The 16846-nt window shown below is 47.8% G+C and overlaps 1 protein-coding gene, 1 long non-coding RNA gene and 1 pseudogene across 4 annotated transcripts; all 3 read left to right on the plus strand.

Moving 5' to 3' along the window:
* Positions 1–207: 207 nt before the first annotated feature.
* LOC100829107 lies at positions 208–4005 on the plus strand (annotated as a pseudogene).
* A 1092-nt stretch (positions 4006–5097) lies between these two features.
* On the plus strand, positions 5098–7691 carry LOC104583571. Of its 3 annotated transcripts, none has more exons than XR_001406687.2 (3): positions 5098–6267; positions 6707–6785; positions 7324–7691. It is a non-coding gene; the product is annotated as an uncharacterized LOC104583571 (long non-coding RNA). The 3 variants fall into 3 exon arrangements; XR_002964811.1 differs by lacking the exon at positions 7324–7691 and having other exon boundaries at positions 5098–5616; positions 5735–6267; positions 6707–7004; XR_731402.3 differs by lacking the exon at positions 7324–7691 and having other exon boundaries at positions 6707–7004.
* Positions 7692–10770: 3079 nt separating this feature from the next.
* LOC100829406 (noroxomaritidine synthase) lies at positions 10771–12497 on the plus strand. The gene has a single exon (XM_003571485.4). It carries the CDS (start codon positions 10808–10810, stop codon positions 12332–12334), a length of 1527 nt encoding a protein of 508 aa, XP_003571533.1. The 5' UTR covers positions 10771–10807; the 3' UTR covers positions 12335–12497.
* The last annotated feature ends 4349 nt before the right edge of the window (positions 12498–16846 follow it).

Genomic DNA, 16846 nt, shown 5'->3' on the forward strand with positions numbered 1-16846 from the left:
GAGTTACGTGCATACACCGTTGTATTTCGGTGGGGGTTGTTAGTTGAGGTTCCCGTGGATTCTTTCGTTTAATTCTCAAAGAAAGCGACAATTCTAAAAAAAAAAAGGAGTATTGCAAGAGTTTTCAAATCGACGGGCTCCATCGTTCTCTATAAATCAAGAATCTCACATGCATCTCTCTTCAATTCATCTCCACGCCCAGTAAGAATGGCATTCTTGTTCTTGCCCGAGCATCTCATCTCCACGCTTGTGCTACTCCTAGTTCCAGCTTTGTACATCAAGTGTAGTCGATCAAAGAATCCATTGCAGCCGAGGAACTGGCCAATAATCGGCATTCTTCCTTCCCTCGTTCAAAACTTCCACCGATTCCACGACTATGCCACTGACCTCCTAGCTTCCTCAGGGCACAGCTTCAAGTTGACCATAGCCAGCATGGGGTTCACTGCTACGGAATTGGTTAGCAGTGGCGGGCCAATTTCAACACCGGTGGCGGTGGACCGGCCCGCCACTAAGCCTGCGCCACTAGTGCTGACGAGCACCGGTGGCCGGTACGACCACTGCCACTGCTAATACCTTTTTCCTGTGGCGGTCAAGAACCACTAGTTCTATTTCTCTAGCGGCGGTGAAAAATCAACGCCCCTGGTAAGATTTAGATGAATTAAAAAAAAAGCAGACCCGTGCCTGCACTGCATCGTCACTGATGACGTTGGAGAAAAAACACAGATTCAATTCCGATACAAACACACAGATACAAATCAGACCCAGGCCGTGTGGCTCCAACAACAAGAATCAATCAAAACTATAGAAAACATTTCAGATCTAAGCACTAAGACCAGTTCGGAGTAAGTGTGCTTGAACACCTTTGGATCTAGAAAAAAAAGAATAAAAGAAGAGAGGAGTTGCAGCCGCCCTCCTCTCCATGCCAGCGGCGGCACGGACTGGACGTGGAGGTGAAGCCGGCGAGTTGCAGCCGCCCTCCCACCTGCAAGTGGCGCCGTCCTTCTCTCCTCGCTCGTCTGCAACGGAGTTAAGAGAGGGAGGGTGTGTGAGAGGGAGAGAGAACTCACCCGGATCCGCGGCGCCAGGACCAAGAAACGCCGGATCCAGAGGCGGCGGGGCCGAGCGCAGCCAGACCAGGCCCCATCCGGCCATGGCGCAGGAGGAGGGGAGACCTCGGGAGCGCCATAGCAGCAGCCACGCGCGTCGGCGGAGTCAGGGGTGGGTGCCTTGTCGGCGGAGTCCACCTACCGCGGGGAGTAGGGAGGAGAGCGGCGGCCGAGTGCGCCGAGGAGCTAAGGAGGAGGGCGGCGGCGTGGATCTGCAGAGGGCAGAGGATGAGGGAGGCCGCTGGGAGCAGAGAGAGAAAAGGGAGAGAGGCCCACGTTTGGAAAAAGAGAGGAGATAATAGAGAGGCTCACATGTTGGAATAAGAGAGGAAGGGGATCAGGCTGTCCGATGGGCCGGCAAGAAAACGAGCGGCCGAGCAAGATACACGTCACCGATCCATGGCACACCAGCTCCACCAATCGCACGCAAGCACACGTATTCCGTGTTTTTCAATTCCATGGCAAGCGAGATACAACACGGGTGGCGGACTGGCGGGTAGTACTACGAACCGGCCACTGGTGCTGAGCTAGAGTTTTCCAAAATTCTTCTCTAGCACCAGTGGCGGACTCTACTGAACTACCTGCCACTGGTGCTGATTTTTGAAAATGGTATTAAATTCGTATTATATTTTATGAGTATTAAAAAATTACAAAACCTGTACTTTTGAGTGTATACCAAGGATACTTATTTGAAAGTGAAGTTTAAACTATAAATTGAAAAACTTTGTACACTAATTTGGATAATTATGTGTGATTATGTGTGGCTTTTGTGTACTAAAAAATCTATAAAATTCATTTTTACTCAGAATCTTCCCAAATTTGGTTTGGACACTTCCCTAATGATAAGAAACACACATACAAAAATTCAAGTTCAAACTAAAAATTCAAGTCACATTTGGTTGGTTGGTTAGATGGTTTCAGAGAGTTCTACCTCGATGGCCCCAAAATGAAAAATTGTTGTGGTCAATTTAGAGTTTTGTCTTCAAAAATTATATGTAAGCTTCTTGTTGTATACTAAGTTTCCATGCAAAAATTCAGATCATTTTGAGCAAAATTGAATTTTCTAGCAATTATAACTTGAATATGAACAACATAATCATATAAATGGTTGATGATAATTTTTTATTTAGGTTTAAAACTTTGAATGGGACAAGATATTATCACTTTACACTCAAAAGGACAGGTGGTTTAATTTTTTGAAAAACACAGAATATAATATGAATTTAAAACCTCATCCAAAATTACTTACCAGTGGCGGGTTCGTTGTGCGGACCGGCCACTAGTGTTGTTTTGTGATATTGGTAATCTTTTGTTGAGTAGCAGTGGCTGTTTTGAACTCAGAACGGCCACTGGAGGTGGGGCGTTACCGGTGGCGGTTTTGAACTTAGAACAGCCACTGGTAACCATTGGGGGAATCCCCATTGAACACCAGTGGCTGTGGACGGGCACCGCCACTGGTGGTGGAGCACCGGTGGCTGTGGCTGGCCACCGCCCCCCGTGGAGCACCCGTGGCTGTGATTTTCTTGCCCCGCTCGAATAGCCACTAAAGGTCATGCGCCAAAGCCACATTCTGGCGTAGTGGTTCTTCATAACCTGTGACCCAGCCAATGTGCAGCACATCTTCACCTCAAACCATGCAAACTACCACAAGGGCGAGGGCTTCGCCGACATCTTCGACGTGACTAATGGCTCCCTGTTGACCGTTGACGGCAAATCCTGGCGCCGTCAACGTGCAAGGTACAACCGTGCTTTGAGCAGCCCCAGGTTTGTTGCCTTCACGACAAAGTACTGCCACGACAAGGTGGAGAAAGGCCTCCTACCCTTCTTGACCCACGTGGCGAGAACCGGAAACCCGCTTGAGATTAATGATCTCATGGGGAGGCTTGTTTTCCACTTGTATGCCACGTCCGTCTTCGGCGTGGACCCTGGTCTCCTATCTCTCGATATGCCACCGGTACACCTCGTAGACGCCATGGACACGGTCATGGAGGTGGGCTTGGTCCGGCTTTTTGTTCCAGCATTTTGCTGGAAATCGATGAGGCGCCTAAACATCGGTCTCGAGAGGAAGCTTGCCACGGCGCAAGCAGTGCTTCGTGGCTTCGCCATGGAAATGATTGATAGGAGGAAGACCAGCAGTACCCATATTGGTCTCCAAGAACAAGCGACGGCTTCATCCGTGGACATTCTATCAAACCTTATCGATGACCTGGACTACAATAATGATGATTTGCTTCAGGCAATACTCATCGCCACAATGATTGCTGGAAGGGACACGATCGGCACTACCTTGGCATGGATCTTCTACAACCTTGACAAGAACCCACACGTTGTGTCAAAGATACGCAATGAATTGGCACCCATCGTGTCACGCAAAGAAACCATTATTGCTAGCGACCCTATGCCGTTTGAGCCAGAGGAGGTCAAAGCTCTAGTCTATCTGCAAGCAAGCTTGTTGGAGACACTAAGGTTGTACCCTCCCGTCCCTTCCGAGCGAAAGGAGGTGGCCGCCAGCGATGTGATGCCGAGTGGCCATGAGGTGTGTGCCAGGGACATCGTCATCATTTCCCTATACTCCATGGGTAGAATGGAGGATGTGTGGGGGGTTGACTGCTAAGAATATAGGCCAGAGAGGTGGCTCTTAAAGGATGGAGCCATGCTTTGGCATGTTCCCTCTCACAAGTTCTTGGCGTTCAACTCGGGGCCAAGGTTGTGCCTCGGTAAGGACATTGCTATCACACAGATGAAGACCATTGTCGCTTCGGTCGTGTGGAGCTTTGACATGGAGGTGTTAGGTGCTCAGGTCATTAAACCGAAGCTATCGTGTTTTCTGCAAATGAAGAATGGGCTCAAGCTGAAAGTTGCAGAAGCGAGAGATCTAATATCTAGGGATCTATGTTAGGCATCCCAAAGAATAATGCAAGCGATATGTGCCCTTGTGGTGTTTCTCATGTATCTTACCAAATATCTCGGAGTAATTGTAGTACTGCATTCGCACAGTCGCTACCACAAACCGATATATCCCTATCGGGTGACTTCTATTCCTGTCGGGCCCGCAGCCGGCCAACAGGAATATAAGTATTCCCTGTCAGGAATTACATGGCACACAGGAGAACACAACATTTTCCTGTCGGTCGGCTCGAAACACACAGGAAAATATATATTCCTGTCTGTTTTGAAGCCCACACACGGGGATGAAGATAGATTCCCGTCAGGCAACTGTACACCGACAGGGAAATCTTCTATTCCTGTCGGGGTTTTCTTTTCTGGCCAACGGGAATATGTATTTTCCTGTGGGTTGGAGACCGACGGAAATATGAATTGAAAATGTTTTTGAAACTTTTGACTTACCAAATGAGCTCCAAATTGGGCGAGACCAAGCGAGGACTCATGTTACATCCTAACAAGCTTGGAATCAAAATATGAACACTAAATGTGCGATATGATCATATCTTGCCTTGAATGGTTTTAAGGTAAGTCGGACTTAGAGTTGATCTCTTCTATCCAATAACTTTCAGCACATTTTTCATTGTTGGATATAGTAGGATTTGGCCCTATAGTGTAACATAAGAATCGCATAGAAGGTTGTAAATGAACTAAATGTAATTTTTATTTGATACCATTTGTAAAAAATAATGTGTTTTTGATTTTCTGAAACTATTTAATGAAAGTATTATATAAAAAAATTACCAAAAATATTATTCCAAAATTTATAAATCAATGTACTAGCAAGAATTGGTTTGATTCGGTCACATATATGAAATAATATTTTACATGGTATTTATAAAAAAAATGTAATATTTCATTTTAGTTTTGTACTCCTGTGAGTTATAGATGAAACCGACGGGAATATCTATTCTCTCGTCGGTTCCCTCAACGAACACGCAGGAATTTGACTTTCACAGCACCGCCACGCACTGCCTCAGACGTGTCTGGAGCCCAGGCGAGAACTCTATCGATCTCTTTTTTTTCTTCCTTACCCCGATGGCCGATACCTACCCTAAACAACAGCCCCCTCAGACTGTCTCATGCTATCTCTCCCCTCACTCCCTACCGAGCCGCCGCCACTCCCTCCCATCACCCCCGCCTTGCTCTCCTCCGTCGGCGCCGGCCCTGCCTCCCCTCTTCTCCGCCGGCCCCTCCTCCCCATCGCGCCGGCCCCGCCTCCCCCGTCGCGCCCGCAGGCCCCGCTCCTTCCCCCTCCCCAGATCCGCCTCCCCGTCGGCCGCCGCGCCTCAATCTCTGTCGCCGTCACTCCCCACTCCTCCACCTCGCGCGTCTGAGCGGCGTCCGTCTTGGCGGCGGCAGTAACGGGGAGCAGTCGTCCTTGCCGGTCTGGTTGATGGCGGCGGCAGCGCCCCCACCCACCCACCCTCCCTCCTTGGAGACGGAGGATAGGAGCGGTGAACGGGCCTGCGACTGCTGCTGCCGTACCTGTGCGTCGACGCACTCCGCATCCGCACGTACCAGGCATTCGTCGGCGCTGCCCGTGTGCCCAATCTCTTCCAGTCAGGTTCTTCAATCCCATCCTTTCCGATTAGATAGATTAAGTTCAGTTCTATACTTTTGCAGCTGCAGAGTGTTGGGTTTTATTGACTCGTCGCCGTCCGTCATCTCTGAAATAATTACAGACAACTTTGCTTTGGAGTTCTGAGATTGGAAAAGGTGCCCAGTAGCAACAGCTCCACATCAGGATGCTTGTTATTGTTGAGGACAGATTTTAATATTTAGTGCCCTTGACTACCCGATGTAGCCATGATGATTCAAGTATTATGCCTGGAACCGATTGTTTTCTGAACTCTGGAAGTGAGCTCAGTTGTCCATTGTCAAAGAGTAAATTCCATCTTCCTTAAAGCACCATAGTCTGACATCATTTTTATCAGGTTTTGGATCAATAGTTTGCACTTTGAGCTTAACTTCTTGATCTCTATCTCTCAATGTCATCTGCTGTTACTCATTTTTATGCTTTACATTATGGTACATTGCCTTGACGCTGCTATGTAGGTTTAATTATGGTACATTGCCTTGTTCATCTAGAGAGTGCTTAGGTCTCAATCTGCTGGACCATCTCAATTGATTGGTTGTATAAACATGTAGGTTTAATTTTTCTGTCCAACAGGTAATCACATCTCTAGATGGAGCTTGAGCTGCCAACCCCCAACAGGTAATCACATCTTTCTGTCCTCTAAATCTGAGCTTTTTTACCTCCAAATATGAGAAAATAAATTGGTGTTTGGAAAAAATACGCATGTGGAAATCTTGTTTGCATGCCGACTTGTTACCATTAATAGGAAAGCTGCTACTGTGTGAGTTGTTGATCCATATCTTGAAGTATTGTTTAATGGTAGCTGCTACTGTCATAGCATAGTAGTAATTAGCAACTCTATGCTGCTTGTAGTCACCTAACTTAATTTATGCATCTACTCGATGCAGTTAACTTAGTAATCTGCTTATGTTTTGTGTTTGCATATATCGATGTGAGTTCCTGAAGCTATCCATTAATGGATCATTGATAATTATATTGCATGTATCTCAATGATTAACAATATTCTCAGTCAAATGTAATCTAATTCCTGTTTGTTCTTTCTTATTGATATTATCAGATGTAGGATCATGAAAGTTTCTGGGAAGATGATCCTCACTTAAGACTTGGGGAAACGAGCGACATTGTTCACCCTTGTGGTATGCTCCTTACACCCATGTGATGCTGTATAGTAGTTGTTGTCCTGCTGTATTGCTACAGATGTTGAGGGTTATCATTTCAAATGGTAAATCTTTCAAATACAAATGAACAAGTTTCTTTGAGCTATTACTTTAGAAATACTTGTCATGTACCATGGTAAGATACTGAATTTTTGTGTGGGCTCAATATATGTAATTGTGCTGAATTTTGGACCTAAAGAGGCTCTGGCACAAACAATACTCTCTCTGTTCCAAAATACATCTCATATAGATTTGTGCACTTAGACCAAGGCAGCTCTCGTTTCTAGTGCATAACCACTCATATTGGGTTAATAATAAATAGATGTGGGTAGTTATTGGCCGCATGCGGGTTCCAAGAGAAAATGAGGTGTATTGTGTAACAAATGAGAAAAATCTATATACGTTGTATTGTGGAATGGAGAGAGTATTTGACTGACCCTAATTAGAAAATGGGAACATAACTTATTCATGTGAGTTGTCCTGTCGGTTTTCTTACATTTTCCTATCGGGGTAACAGGAGGACGAAAAATTGGTAAATGGGCTGCTACTTTATTTCCCTGGGAGTGAGCCGACAGCAGTTACTCGACAGGAAAATTCCGTGAGCTGATGAGCCTCGACCTGACGACGGATTATTTTCCTGTCGTTGACACATGGGAATAGCCGTCAGGAAAATATCTTCTGTCAGCCAACACACAGACATTTTCGACTATCCCTGTATAGATATCCCTGTCGGCCAACACACAGGATTTATGTTTCTGTCGGGAAACTGCATTTTTCCTGTCGGTTCTTGGCCGACAGGGATATTCCTGTCTGTAGTAGTGAGTAAAAATATCATTTGTCTATCTCGTTAAAAGTACTCATAGATAAAACTCGCCAAAAACGAAATCGATCCTGTTAATATCCACCCCTAGAGGAACCCTGGGCAGCTAGCGCAACAACGGTGTCTGACGCAACACCTAGCTTTAACGTTTGGACAGATCAATTAATCGCGGGGGAGGAGGCTCGAAGAAGAAACTGACGTGTGGGAGACATATGGTTGGTGTGGACCCGATCTGTCATGATTTGAGAAAAACTGGGGGAAAACACTAGATGGGGCAATTTGTGTCATAAATTTGCTTAAATTGGGTAAGCCTTTAGAACTTCCGTTCAATGGGGTATATTGTGTCACAAAACTGAAATTAGGAGGTAAACAATGGAATTCACTATTAAAATAAATATTTGCTATAGTTAGCACCAACCATATCTCAAGGTATCAATCAAACAAAAATAGTCTTGTTTTTTTTTATGCAAACAACACAGTGCTATTATATTGCCAAGAAGGTAGACCGGAGTCACCTGCGAAGAACAAAGGAGCAGTACAAAGAGAAATTACAGGAGGGGATACAGGGCCCTAAGGCCAAATTAAAAAGCTAAAACCAAATCAGGGAACGTCATCTACTCCGGAGAGAAGTCCAGAGGTGATGTCCACCGAAACCAGAGCCCATCTTAGACGAAGTGTGCGAGAGAATTTGTAAAGATCAAGGACGCCAAGGCCTCCAAAGCATTTCGGTAATCCTACCTTAATGAGGCAGCTAGCACCCGAGCAGGAGGTCTCACCCTTCCACAACCATCCACGGCGTATCTTGTCAATGGATTTGAGAATCGCCGTTGGGACAAACATAGCCAAGAGGTGATCGATCGGAATCGCGGACAGCACAGAGTGCAGGATTGTTATTTTGCCGCCTTTGCTAAGGATTCTGTTTTTGTAACCCGCTAGCCTTTTGTTGATTTTGTCCAGAAGCTGCTGAAATAGGACCTTCCGAGGTTTTGAAATTGACAGGGGCAGACTTAAACATGTAGGAAACCAGCAACCAGCGCTGCAAACCCCTGAAGAACCTCCTCGAGATCGATGCCCTCACAGCGGATAGGAAGAATTTGACTCATGTGAGATCGAGAGCCATGAGCCTTTTGTGACAGACTGACCACACTGAAGTTGCTTGTAAATAACAATCAGTCCCAGATATTAAACATCTCTTCTTTCAGAATGACAGTAACTTCTTTTATCATTCAGCGGATGGCATTTCTCCTGGATCCATGCACATTAAAATATTTATAAGGCATCCAGCCTTCTTCCGTGACCTCCCCTCGCCGCTGCCGGGCAAGGCTGCGGCGGTAGCGGCGGGGCTTGGCCGCTGTGTGATGGCGGTGCGGGCGTGTGACGTATCGGAAGCGCCGCAGGCGCGTGAGGGCTGAGACGGCGGAGGCCGTGGTGGCGGCTGCATCGGTGGCAAGGCGGGCTCGGGAGGATTTGGCTATATGGCTTCCCGGTGGAAACCTGATGTGCGTCCCGGTGCATGCAAAGCAATATTAAAGTCCTCGCTTAAAAGTTGGGGAAATTTGCTCCCGGACACCATTATTTCGTGTGTTTTGCTCAAACACACTCTTCAACCGTGACTTTGCTTAGTACCATTATGATTGTGTGGCCATTTGCTACAACACACTCTGACATGTGGAGCTTCATTGTCAGCAACTCAATGGCCATCTTCTTTCTCCTCTAGCATGACCCTTGCACCCGTAGTCCTCATTGTGCGCGTCCTCATTGTGCGCGCTGGTGCAGGTTGACATATCATCGAACACCTTCAACGCGACGATGCCCATGGCGTTCCCGGCGTCCTACCTCGTAGGCTCTCTGTAATTCTGCTCCACCGCCGCTTCCCGTCCGTTGACGAGCTGAGTACCGGTGCCGGACCCGTCCAGTGACGAGCAGCAGAGGAAGGATAGATCTCGTCCTCCTCGTAGAACCCGCCACTCCAATCATCCTGCCGCTGCCCACACAAGCACTCGACAGCCGAGCCCCACCGTCCTCCCCACTGCACCGACCACGGCTCGTTGCGGCCGCGGACGCCAGCGCGCTCTGCCGCCGCCGATGGCCGCGACACGCCGACACCACCGCCCGACGCGCGCCCCGCCGGCCACCGTGCCTCGCGCTGGTGCTTTCTTTGCGCCCCTGCTCGCCTGACGAGGCCCTGAGCTTGCCCCACCACAGTCTGCTACCCGCGAGCCCACGTGAGCCATCCCAAATGGTGAGAGCCATCTGTGTATTGTTTCCGTTTTTCGATCAATCTTTGATGTCGCCGGCGTATGTGTGTGGGGCTTAAGTGAATACTACAGCCAGCTGCTGATCGTTTTTTGCTAGGCTAGTTGTACGCACGCATCTTGCCGGAGTTCATCGCCTCTGTCGAAATTAATCGAAGTGCTGCTCGTGTGTTGCGATCTTTTGGTCTGGAACCAACGCGGGCACGCTGCAGGCCATGTCAAAGGAGGAAAAAGGCTATTGAGTGGCTGACAATGGAGCTCCACATGTCAGAGTGTGTTATAGCAAATGGACACAAAATCATAATGGTACTCAGCAAAGGCACCGTTAAAGAGTGTGTCTGAGCAATGGACACGAAATAACGGTGTCCAAGAGCAAATTTCCCCTTAAAAGTTTGAGGTGTCAAGTTAAAATCTTATGCAGTTTTAGTAAAAACTGTTGAGAATAGAGAGTAAACGAGATTGAGACTAGGCAAATGATTTAAGTGTGTGTTCTTTATTGATGATCAAGATATATATAGAGTAACAAGGGGTGGCATCAAAATGTGTGTCCGTTGGAAGAGTTGCCAACAAAGGATGGCATTTACATATTAGAGAGAGAGGGAAGTGATGTGTCCCTTAAGCATGGATTTAACATATGCTAAATATAATTCTAACAAAAACTAAAAAGAGCTGAAGAGTAATTCATTCAAGTCGCATGCTCAGAAAACAGAGAGTCAAGTGCATGTACGCATGCTACTAGTAGCATGCAGCGCAGCTAGCTTCTACGCTTGCATCTCCTTGCCGATCGAACCGAGAGTTAAGTGCATGCTGCACGCATGAGTATTGCAAACAGTTTCCATATATATAGACGGGCTTCATCTCTAAAAATCAATAAATCTCACAAGCATCTCTCTCTTCAATTCATATCCAAACTCCCAATAATAACAATGGCATTCTTGTTTTTGCCAGAGCAACTCATCTCCACGCTTGTGTTACTTCTAGTTCTAGCTTTGTACGTCAAGTGTAGTAGATCGAAGAATCCACTGTACATCAACTGGCCAATAATCGGCATTCTCCCTTCACTCGTCCTCAACTTCTACAGATTCCACGACTATGTCAACCACCTCCTATCATTCTCAGGGCACAGCTTCAAGGTGCCCATAGCCAGCATGGGCTCCTTCGTAACATGTGACCCAGCCAATGTGCAGCACATCTTCACCTCAAACCATGCAAACTATCCCAAGGGTGAGGGCTTTGCCGACATCTTCAACGTAACAAGTGGCTCCCTGTTCACTGCTGACGGCGAATCCTGCCGCCGGCAACGTGCAAGGTACCAGAGTGCTTTGAGCAGCCCGGGGTTTGTTGCCTTCACGACCAAGTGCTGCCACGACAAGGTGGAGAAAGGCCTCCTACCCTTCTTCACAAGGGCGGCGAGGAACCGGACTCTCCTTGACATTAATGATCTTATAGGGAGGCTTGTTTTCGACTTGTATGCCACGTCCGTCTTTGACGTGGACCCTGGTCTCCTGTCCTTTGACATGCCGCCAGTGCAACTCGCGGATGCAATGGACACGGTCATGGAGGTGGGCTTCTTCCAGATCATCGTTCCGGCATTTTGCTGGAAAGTGATGAGGTCCCTTAACATAGGTCCCGAGAGGAAGCTCGCCGCTGCGCAAGCGGTGCTTCGCGGCTTCACCATGGAAATGATTGAGACTAGGAGGAAGATTGGCACCCATATTGGTCCTGAAGAACAAGCACCGGCTTCATCCAGCATGGACATTCTTTCAAACTTTATTGATGACCTGGAATACAACACCGATGATTTGCTCCAGGCAACACTCATCACCCACATGATTGCCGGGAGGGACACGATCAGCACAACCTTGCCATGGGTCTTCTACAACCTTGCCAAGAACCCGCATGTGGTGTCAAGGATACGCAACGAACTAGCACCCCTTGTTTCACGCAAAGAAACTTTTATTGCTAGCACTACAATGACATTTGAGCCAGAGGAGGTCAAAGCTCTGGTCTATCTCCAAGCCACCTTGATGGAGTCACTAAGGTTGTACCCGCCAATCCCTATTGAGCGCAAGGCGGTGGCCGCGAGCGATGTGATGCCGAGTGGCCATGAGGTGTGTGCCCAAGATATCATCATCGTTTCCCTCTACTCCATGGGTAGAATGGAGGATCTATGGGGGGCTGACTGCAAAGAATACAAGCCGGAGAGGTGGCTCTCAAAGGATGGAGTGATGCTTCGACATGTGCCGTCTCACAAGTTCTTGGCATTCAACTCGGGGCCAAGGTTGTGCCTTGGCAAGGACATCGCTATTACACAGATGAAGACCGTTGTCGCTTCAGTCATGTGGAGCTTTGACATGGAGGTGTTTGGTGATCAAGGCATCGAGCCGAAGCTATCTTGTCTTCTGCAAATGAAGAATGGGCTCAAACTGAAAGTACAGAAGCGAGAAATGTAATATCTTGGGATTCATGAGAATCTATCAGGATGAGAGATTTAGAAAATGATTTTGGATGAATTGAGGCATCCGTTCCACCGTCTTTTCACAACTATAGTAGGGAGAGAGAGCATTTGCCAACAACTAAGATATAGGAAACATAATATAAGTTTCTTTTGAGCAATATAATTTACTTTATGCTTTATTTTTTCCTTGTATCAAATCTTGTAGGTTCAGTTTTAGTACGACAAAACCTTTTCCCCTTTTGTTATGCTTGTCTTGAAGAAAGACTTACATACATATGAACTTTACAAGGAAGTTAGAAATGTTGTCATGGGAAGCAAAAAAAAAAAGATGCAATCAAAACTAATGACTTCTTCGCCACACGGAGTTTTTATTGGTGGTACATCAAGAGAAAACTGTGCAGCATATTTGATATTCTTTCTGGCCATGGAATTAATAGCAAAACAAACAAATATACATAAAGTTATTTTGATGATAACAAAGAAAATTAGTCAGCCAACTTGGGGTGAACCCAATTGACACTATAATAGTATTGTTAAAGACAGAGTTCAAATTGATGTAAAAAAACACATTCATAAAAGAAGCAACAGCAAGTACAACTTACGATGCAAGAAATTCGAGCAAATTAAGGCATGGAGGATACAAGTGATGCAACCAGCTGACATCATTCTACTGGCTAGGTAGCTACTGCATGCATGACCAACCACCGGCCCGTAATATAGCTTATTAGTTAAGCTCCGGCGAAAAACTATGGAACGGTAACAATGTCACTTCATTGCAGGATTTACAAATATCACTTTCTTCGTTGCAGGATTAATTTATGTATCCAAATTCTGGACGACCGCACCGCTGTGCTGAATGTATGCTTTCTTGTCCTCAAGCGAAATCTTCTTCCTCCCTGCTAACTAAAATCTTCAAACGCACCATGAAGACCTAAAACTTTCGAGATTCGCTATTGCACAATCGGCTGAGAAATAATAATTTCTCAGTCGACTCTATGAACCGTCGATTCATGTGCGATCCGTGCACTCTCAAATTTGTTCAGGCTTGTTTGGAATTTCAGATTGTTGTTGTGCGCTTGTGCTGTTTGTAGCAGGCCCGTCAGAAGTCCTAGCAGGTGCAGGTGTATGGATGGCAACTGAGAAATAACTATTTCTTAGTCGATGATAACAACTTTTTGATTCAATCATTGAGATTCGTGTAAGATTAATGTTGATCCGCTAGATAAGAAAGTCTTATTGGATGGCTACAAATGTCGATTGAGAAATAACTATTCTTATGCGACCGAGAAATAGACACTCCCTGTAAAAATTGTAAGTGTAGTTCATGTGTTTTTTTTCAAAACAAAGATAGTTTCTTTTTTTATCACTAAATAGCAGTCAAGTGTAACTTTCTGTACTAATGTTTTGCAATTGCAACCTAGCTTCACTAATTATAAGTGTAATTTTTGTCTTATCTTTTTTCTTCTTAATCCTAATAAAAATAGCGGTCAAATGTAATTTTGTGTGCTAGTATTTTGCAACTACAACCTACCTTCAGTAATTATAAGTGAATTTTTGTGTGCTTACTTTTCAATAATTATAAGTAATTATAATTATACTTTAATACGTTGCAACAGAAGGCCCCTTTGCTAGTAGATGTTTATTATGTGAGTCAGTGGCAGAATAGATGTTTATATGTTTTGTCAATTCTCAAAAAGGGAAGATTTTCTCTCGCGGCAGTATTCGATGGCTCTTGCTACTCCTTGCCCACATTTGGGCAGAAATTGAGCTTCGGGGATCCCCTTGAATTCAATCTTTTCTACATATGCATCCAAACAACTGAAATAGTTGTATAGCTGCAAGATCTGAATGAGTAGGGGAAAATCGCCAAACCCTAGAATGCGTCAACCTAGCGAAAGTGCCAAAATAAAATAAAAATAGCAGAACAGAGGTCAGATCTAACCTTGGCTGCCTGCCACCTGATCTCGCACTTCATGAATTCGCAGCCGTAGTCCGCGTGAGAGGTACTAGCCCGTACTTATGCCATGAGTGCGGCAGAGCAGATGAGCTTCCACGAGACATCATGGTGGTCCAGTCTCAACATAGCAGTCGCCCTTGTCGCCGTTGAAAGAGAAAAACGGGGTGGGGAAGAACAAGGGAGGAAAACCGGGTGGCATGGGGGGAGCCTGATCGTCCCGTCTTGCAGCCGTCTTGTGGGTCCTACACTAACGTGGAAATGGTGTGGGTCCCACCTGTCATGGGTGTTTCCCGTTGTGACTTGGATAAGTGGTGGTTCCCACTGGTGACATGGATATATAAGTTGTCGTTGGCATCCAGGTACAAAAGGCATCAAAGATATATTTGCGAGGGTAAAATGGTGCTTGTCGTCCATTAGAGCTCTTTCAACGTGAATACATTTGAAAGAAGGTGTACATCAATTATTTCATCATATAACTATGTACTACCGCGTTCTACTCTCGCAGCCTACCTAGGAGCTTGTGCTGCTTCAAAATAAGCTGCATTATAGTATTTTAATTTCCATAGGCTGCTCCCCTAATTTCCACGCGACGGGTTGGTGCCGCTGCCGTCCCAGTCGGTGCGAGCCCACGCGGCCACGCTCATGGCCTCCAAGTCAGTCCACACATGCAGATACGTTTTGAACATGACACCTGGAGTAGTAGTTAGTACTAGTTAGCAAGGTGGCCGCTTTCCCTAGCGCTCTACTGCCACTTAATTAGATCGTCTATAAAAGGAAATTAAGAAAGCTAGAAGCAGGAGAAAGCAGCAGCAGTCAGGACAGGTCATCAGCTGCTAGCACTACTGCAGAAAGGTTTATCACTAACGGTCGAAAAACAACATCAGTAACGATCGGGGCCGCCGTTGCTAACTTCGTGTTACTGATGATGGGTATCATCAGTTCACTAACTGTCGTAGTGACCATTATTTATGTATATATACATCAGTGGCGGACGGGCTGACACGACCGTTACTGATGTATATATCATCAGTAACGGTCGCGTTGCCACATCAGTGTCGGTCGCTCAGTGTTGGTCGAGCGACCGACACTGATACATTTTCGGTATTTAAAAAAATAATTAAAATCACAGAAAATACATAGGAAATACACGTAATTGTATATACAGCACATCACAGATTGTATATACAGCATAGCACATAAAAATACATATTAAGCCGCATCACATCACAGCACAACACATCACATCATATCATTTAAACCATACAAATGTATATAAAGCCGCATCATCTAAAGCATATAAAGAATATGTCGCACCAGTGGCACCCCGGGTACCACCGCTGCGCGACGCGTGGGCCCCTCCCCCGGGTTCCCGGGAAGGTCTCATCCCGGGGAGCGCTGACGAGCTCCCCGGCAAGCTACCAGCCCGAAAGGGGCAAGCGGGGCTTCTGGAAATATTCCCGGTTAGGCACCTCCCGGGAAGCTGCTTCCCAGGAGGAGGTTCCCGGGTGCGCTGGTCCCGGGTGCTTCCCGGGCCGACTTGCGGGGACTGGGGGTTCCCGGACGCGTGCCCCCGCCTCGGGTCGTGGGGCCCACTGGACAGCGCCACACGAGCGCGTGACGGGCGCGGAATGCGCGGTCCCACCAAGGCAAGGGGTAAGGCACGCGGCTCAACCGCCTCCACCGCCTCCCCGACCGTCGACCGACAATCGGCCGAGGGGACCAGCTGCCCCCCGCGCCGGGGGCAGTCGGGCGAGCACGCATGGCGTCGCCCGGGCCAGCCAACGGGTGGAGTCGCGACCCGAGGATGCCCTGCGGCAGCAGCACCCGGAGCACGCCGCGTCACGGGCGACCTCTGGAGGTTCGCACCCTGCGCACCCGGAGGCGTCCGGGGCTAGGGCGGGAAGCAGCCGTTCATGAAATCGGTTGCCCCCCGTGCGAACCCCGGCTGAAGCCATCGTCGCCGCGCGCGTCATGGTGCGGTACGAGCCGCAGCAGGGCACGCCGGCACACGAGACGTGGGGCGAGGAGTTGGAAGCGCTTCTCGCCTTGGCCGCCCAACAGCCGCAAGGCGAGGGCGCCCCGGTAGGCTCCGGCCACGGGCCGAACTCAGAGCGCGAAGGCGCGCCGCCCGCCTCGCGACAGGGGAGAACCCTCCCCCTCCTCAGCGGGGCCTGGTAGACGGGGGCCCGGAGGGGTCCTCGAATTCGTCGCCCACCGTCCCGGAGGGCGATGCGCGTGGCATCTTGAATGCCCGAGAACAGGAGGATCTGCGCCCGTGCTTGGAGCGCCGGCGCAGGCGCGAGGTGGAGCGCCGGCACCCACTGGAGCAAGAAGATGCTCCCCTGGGCCCAGAAGACGGCTGCACCGCGTTCGCGCGCGAGTTGCGGCGGGTGGTGTGGCCCCGTAAGTTCCTAGCGCCTGCGCTCGGTACGTACGACGGGACCGCTAACCCCAAAGATTTTCTCCTGACCTATACGCTGGGCATGCATGCCATCGGCGCCGACGACAAGGTCAGGGCGAACTGGTTCCCGATGGTCCTGAAGGGATCAG

Source organism: Brachypodium distachyon, chromosome 3, assembly GCF_000005505.3.
Source record: "Brachypodium distachyon strain Bd21 chromosome 3, Brachypodium_distachyon_v3.0, whole genome shotgun sequence".
Taxonomy (NCBI): Eukaryota; Viridiplantae; Streptophyta; class Magnoliopsida; order Poales; family Poaceae; genus Brachypodium; species Brachypodium distachyon.

Coding starts and splice junctions, on each gene's coding strand:
- LOC100829406 (XM_003571485.4), top strand. CDS start 10,808: ATGGCATTCTTGTTTTTGCCAGAGCAACTCATCTCCACGCTTGTGTTA.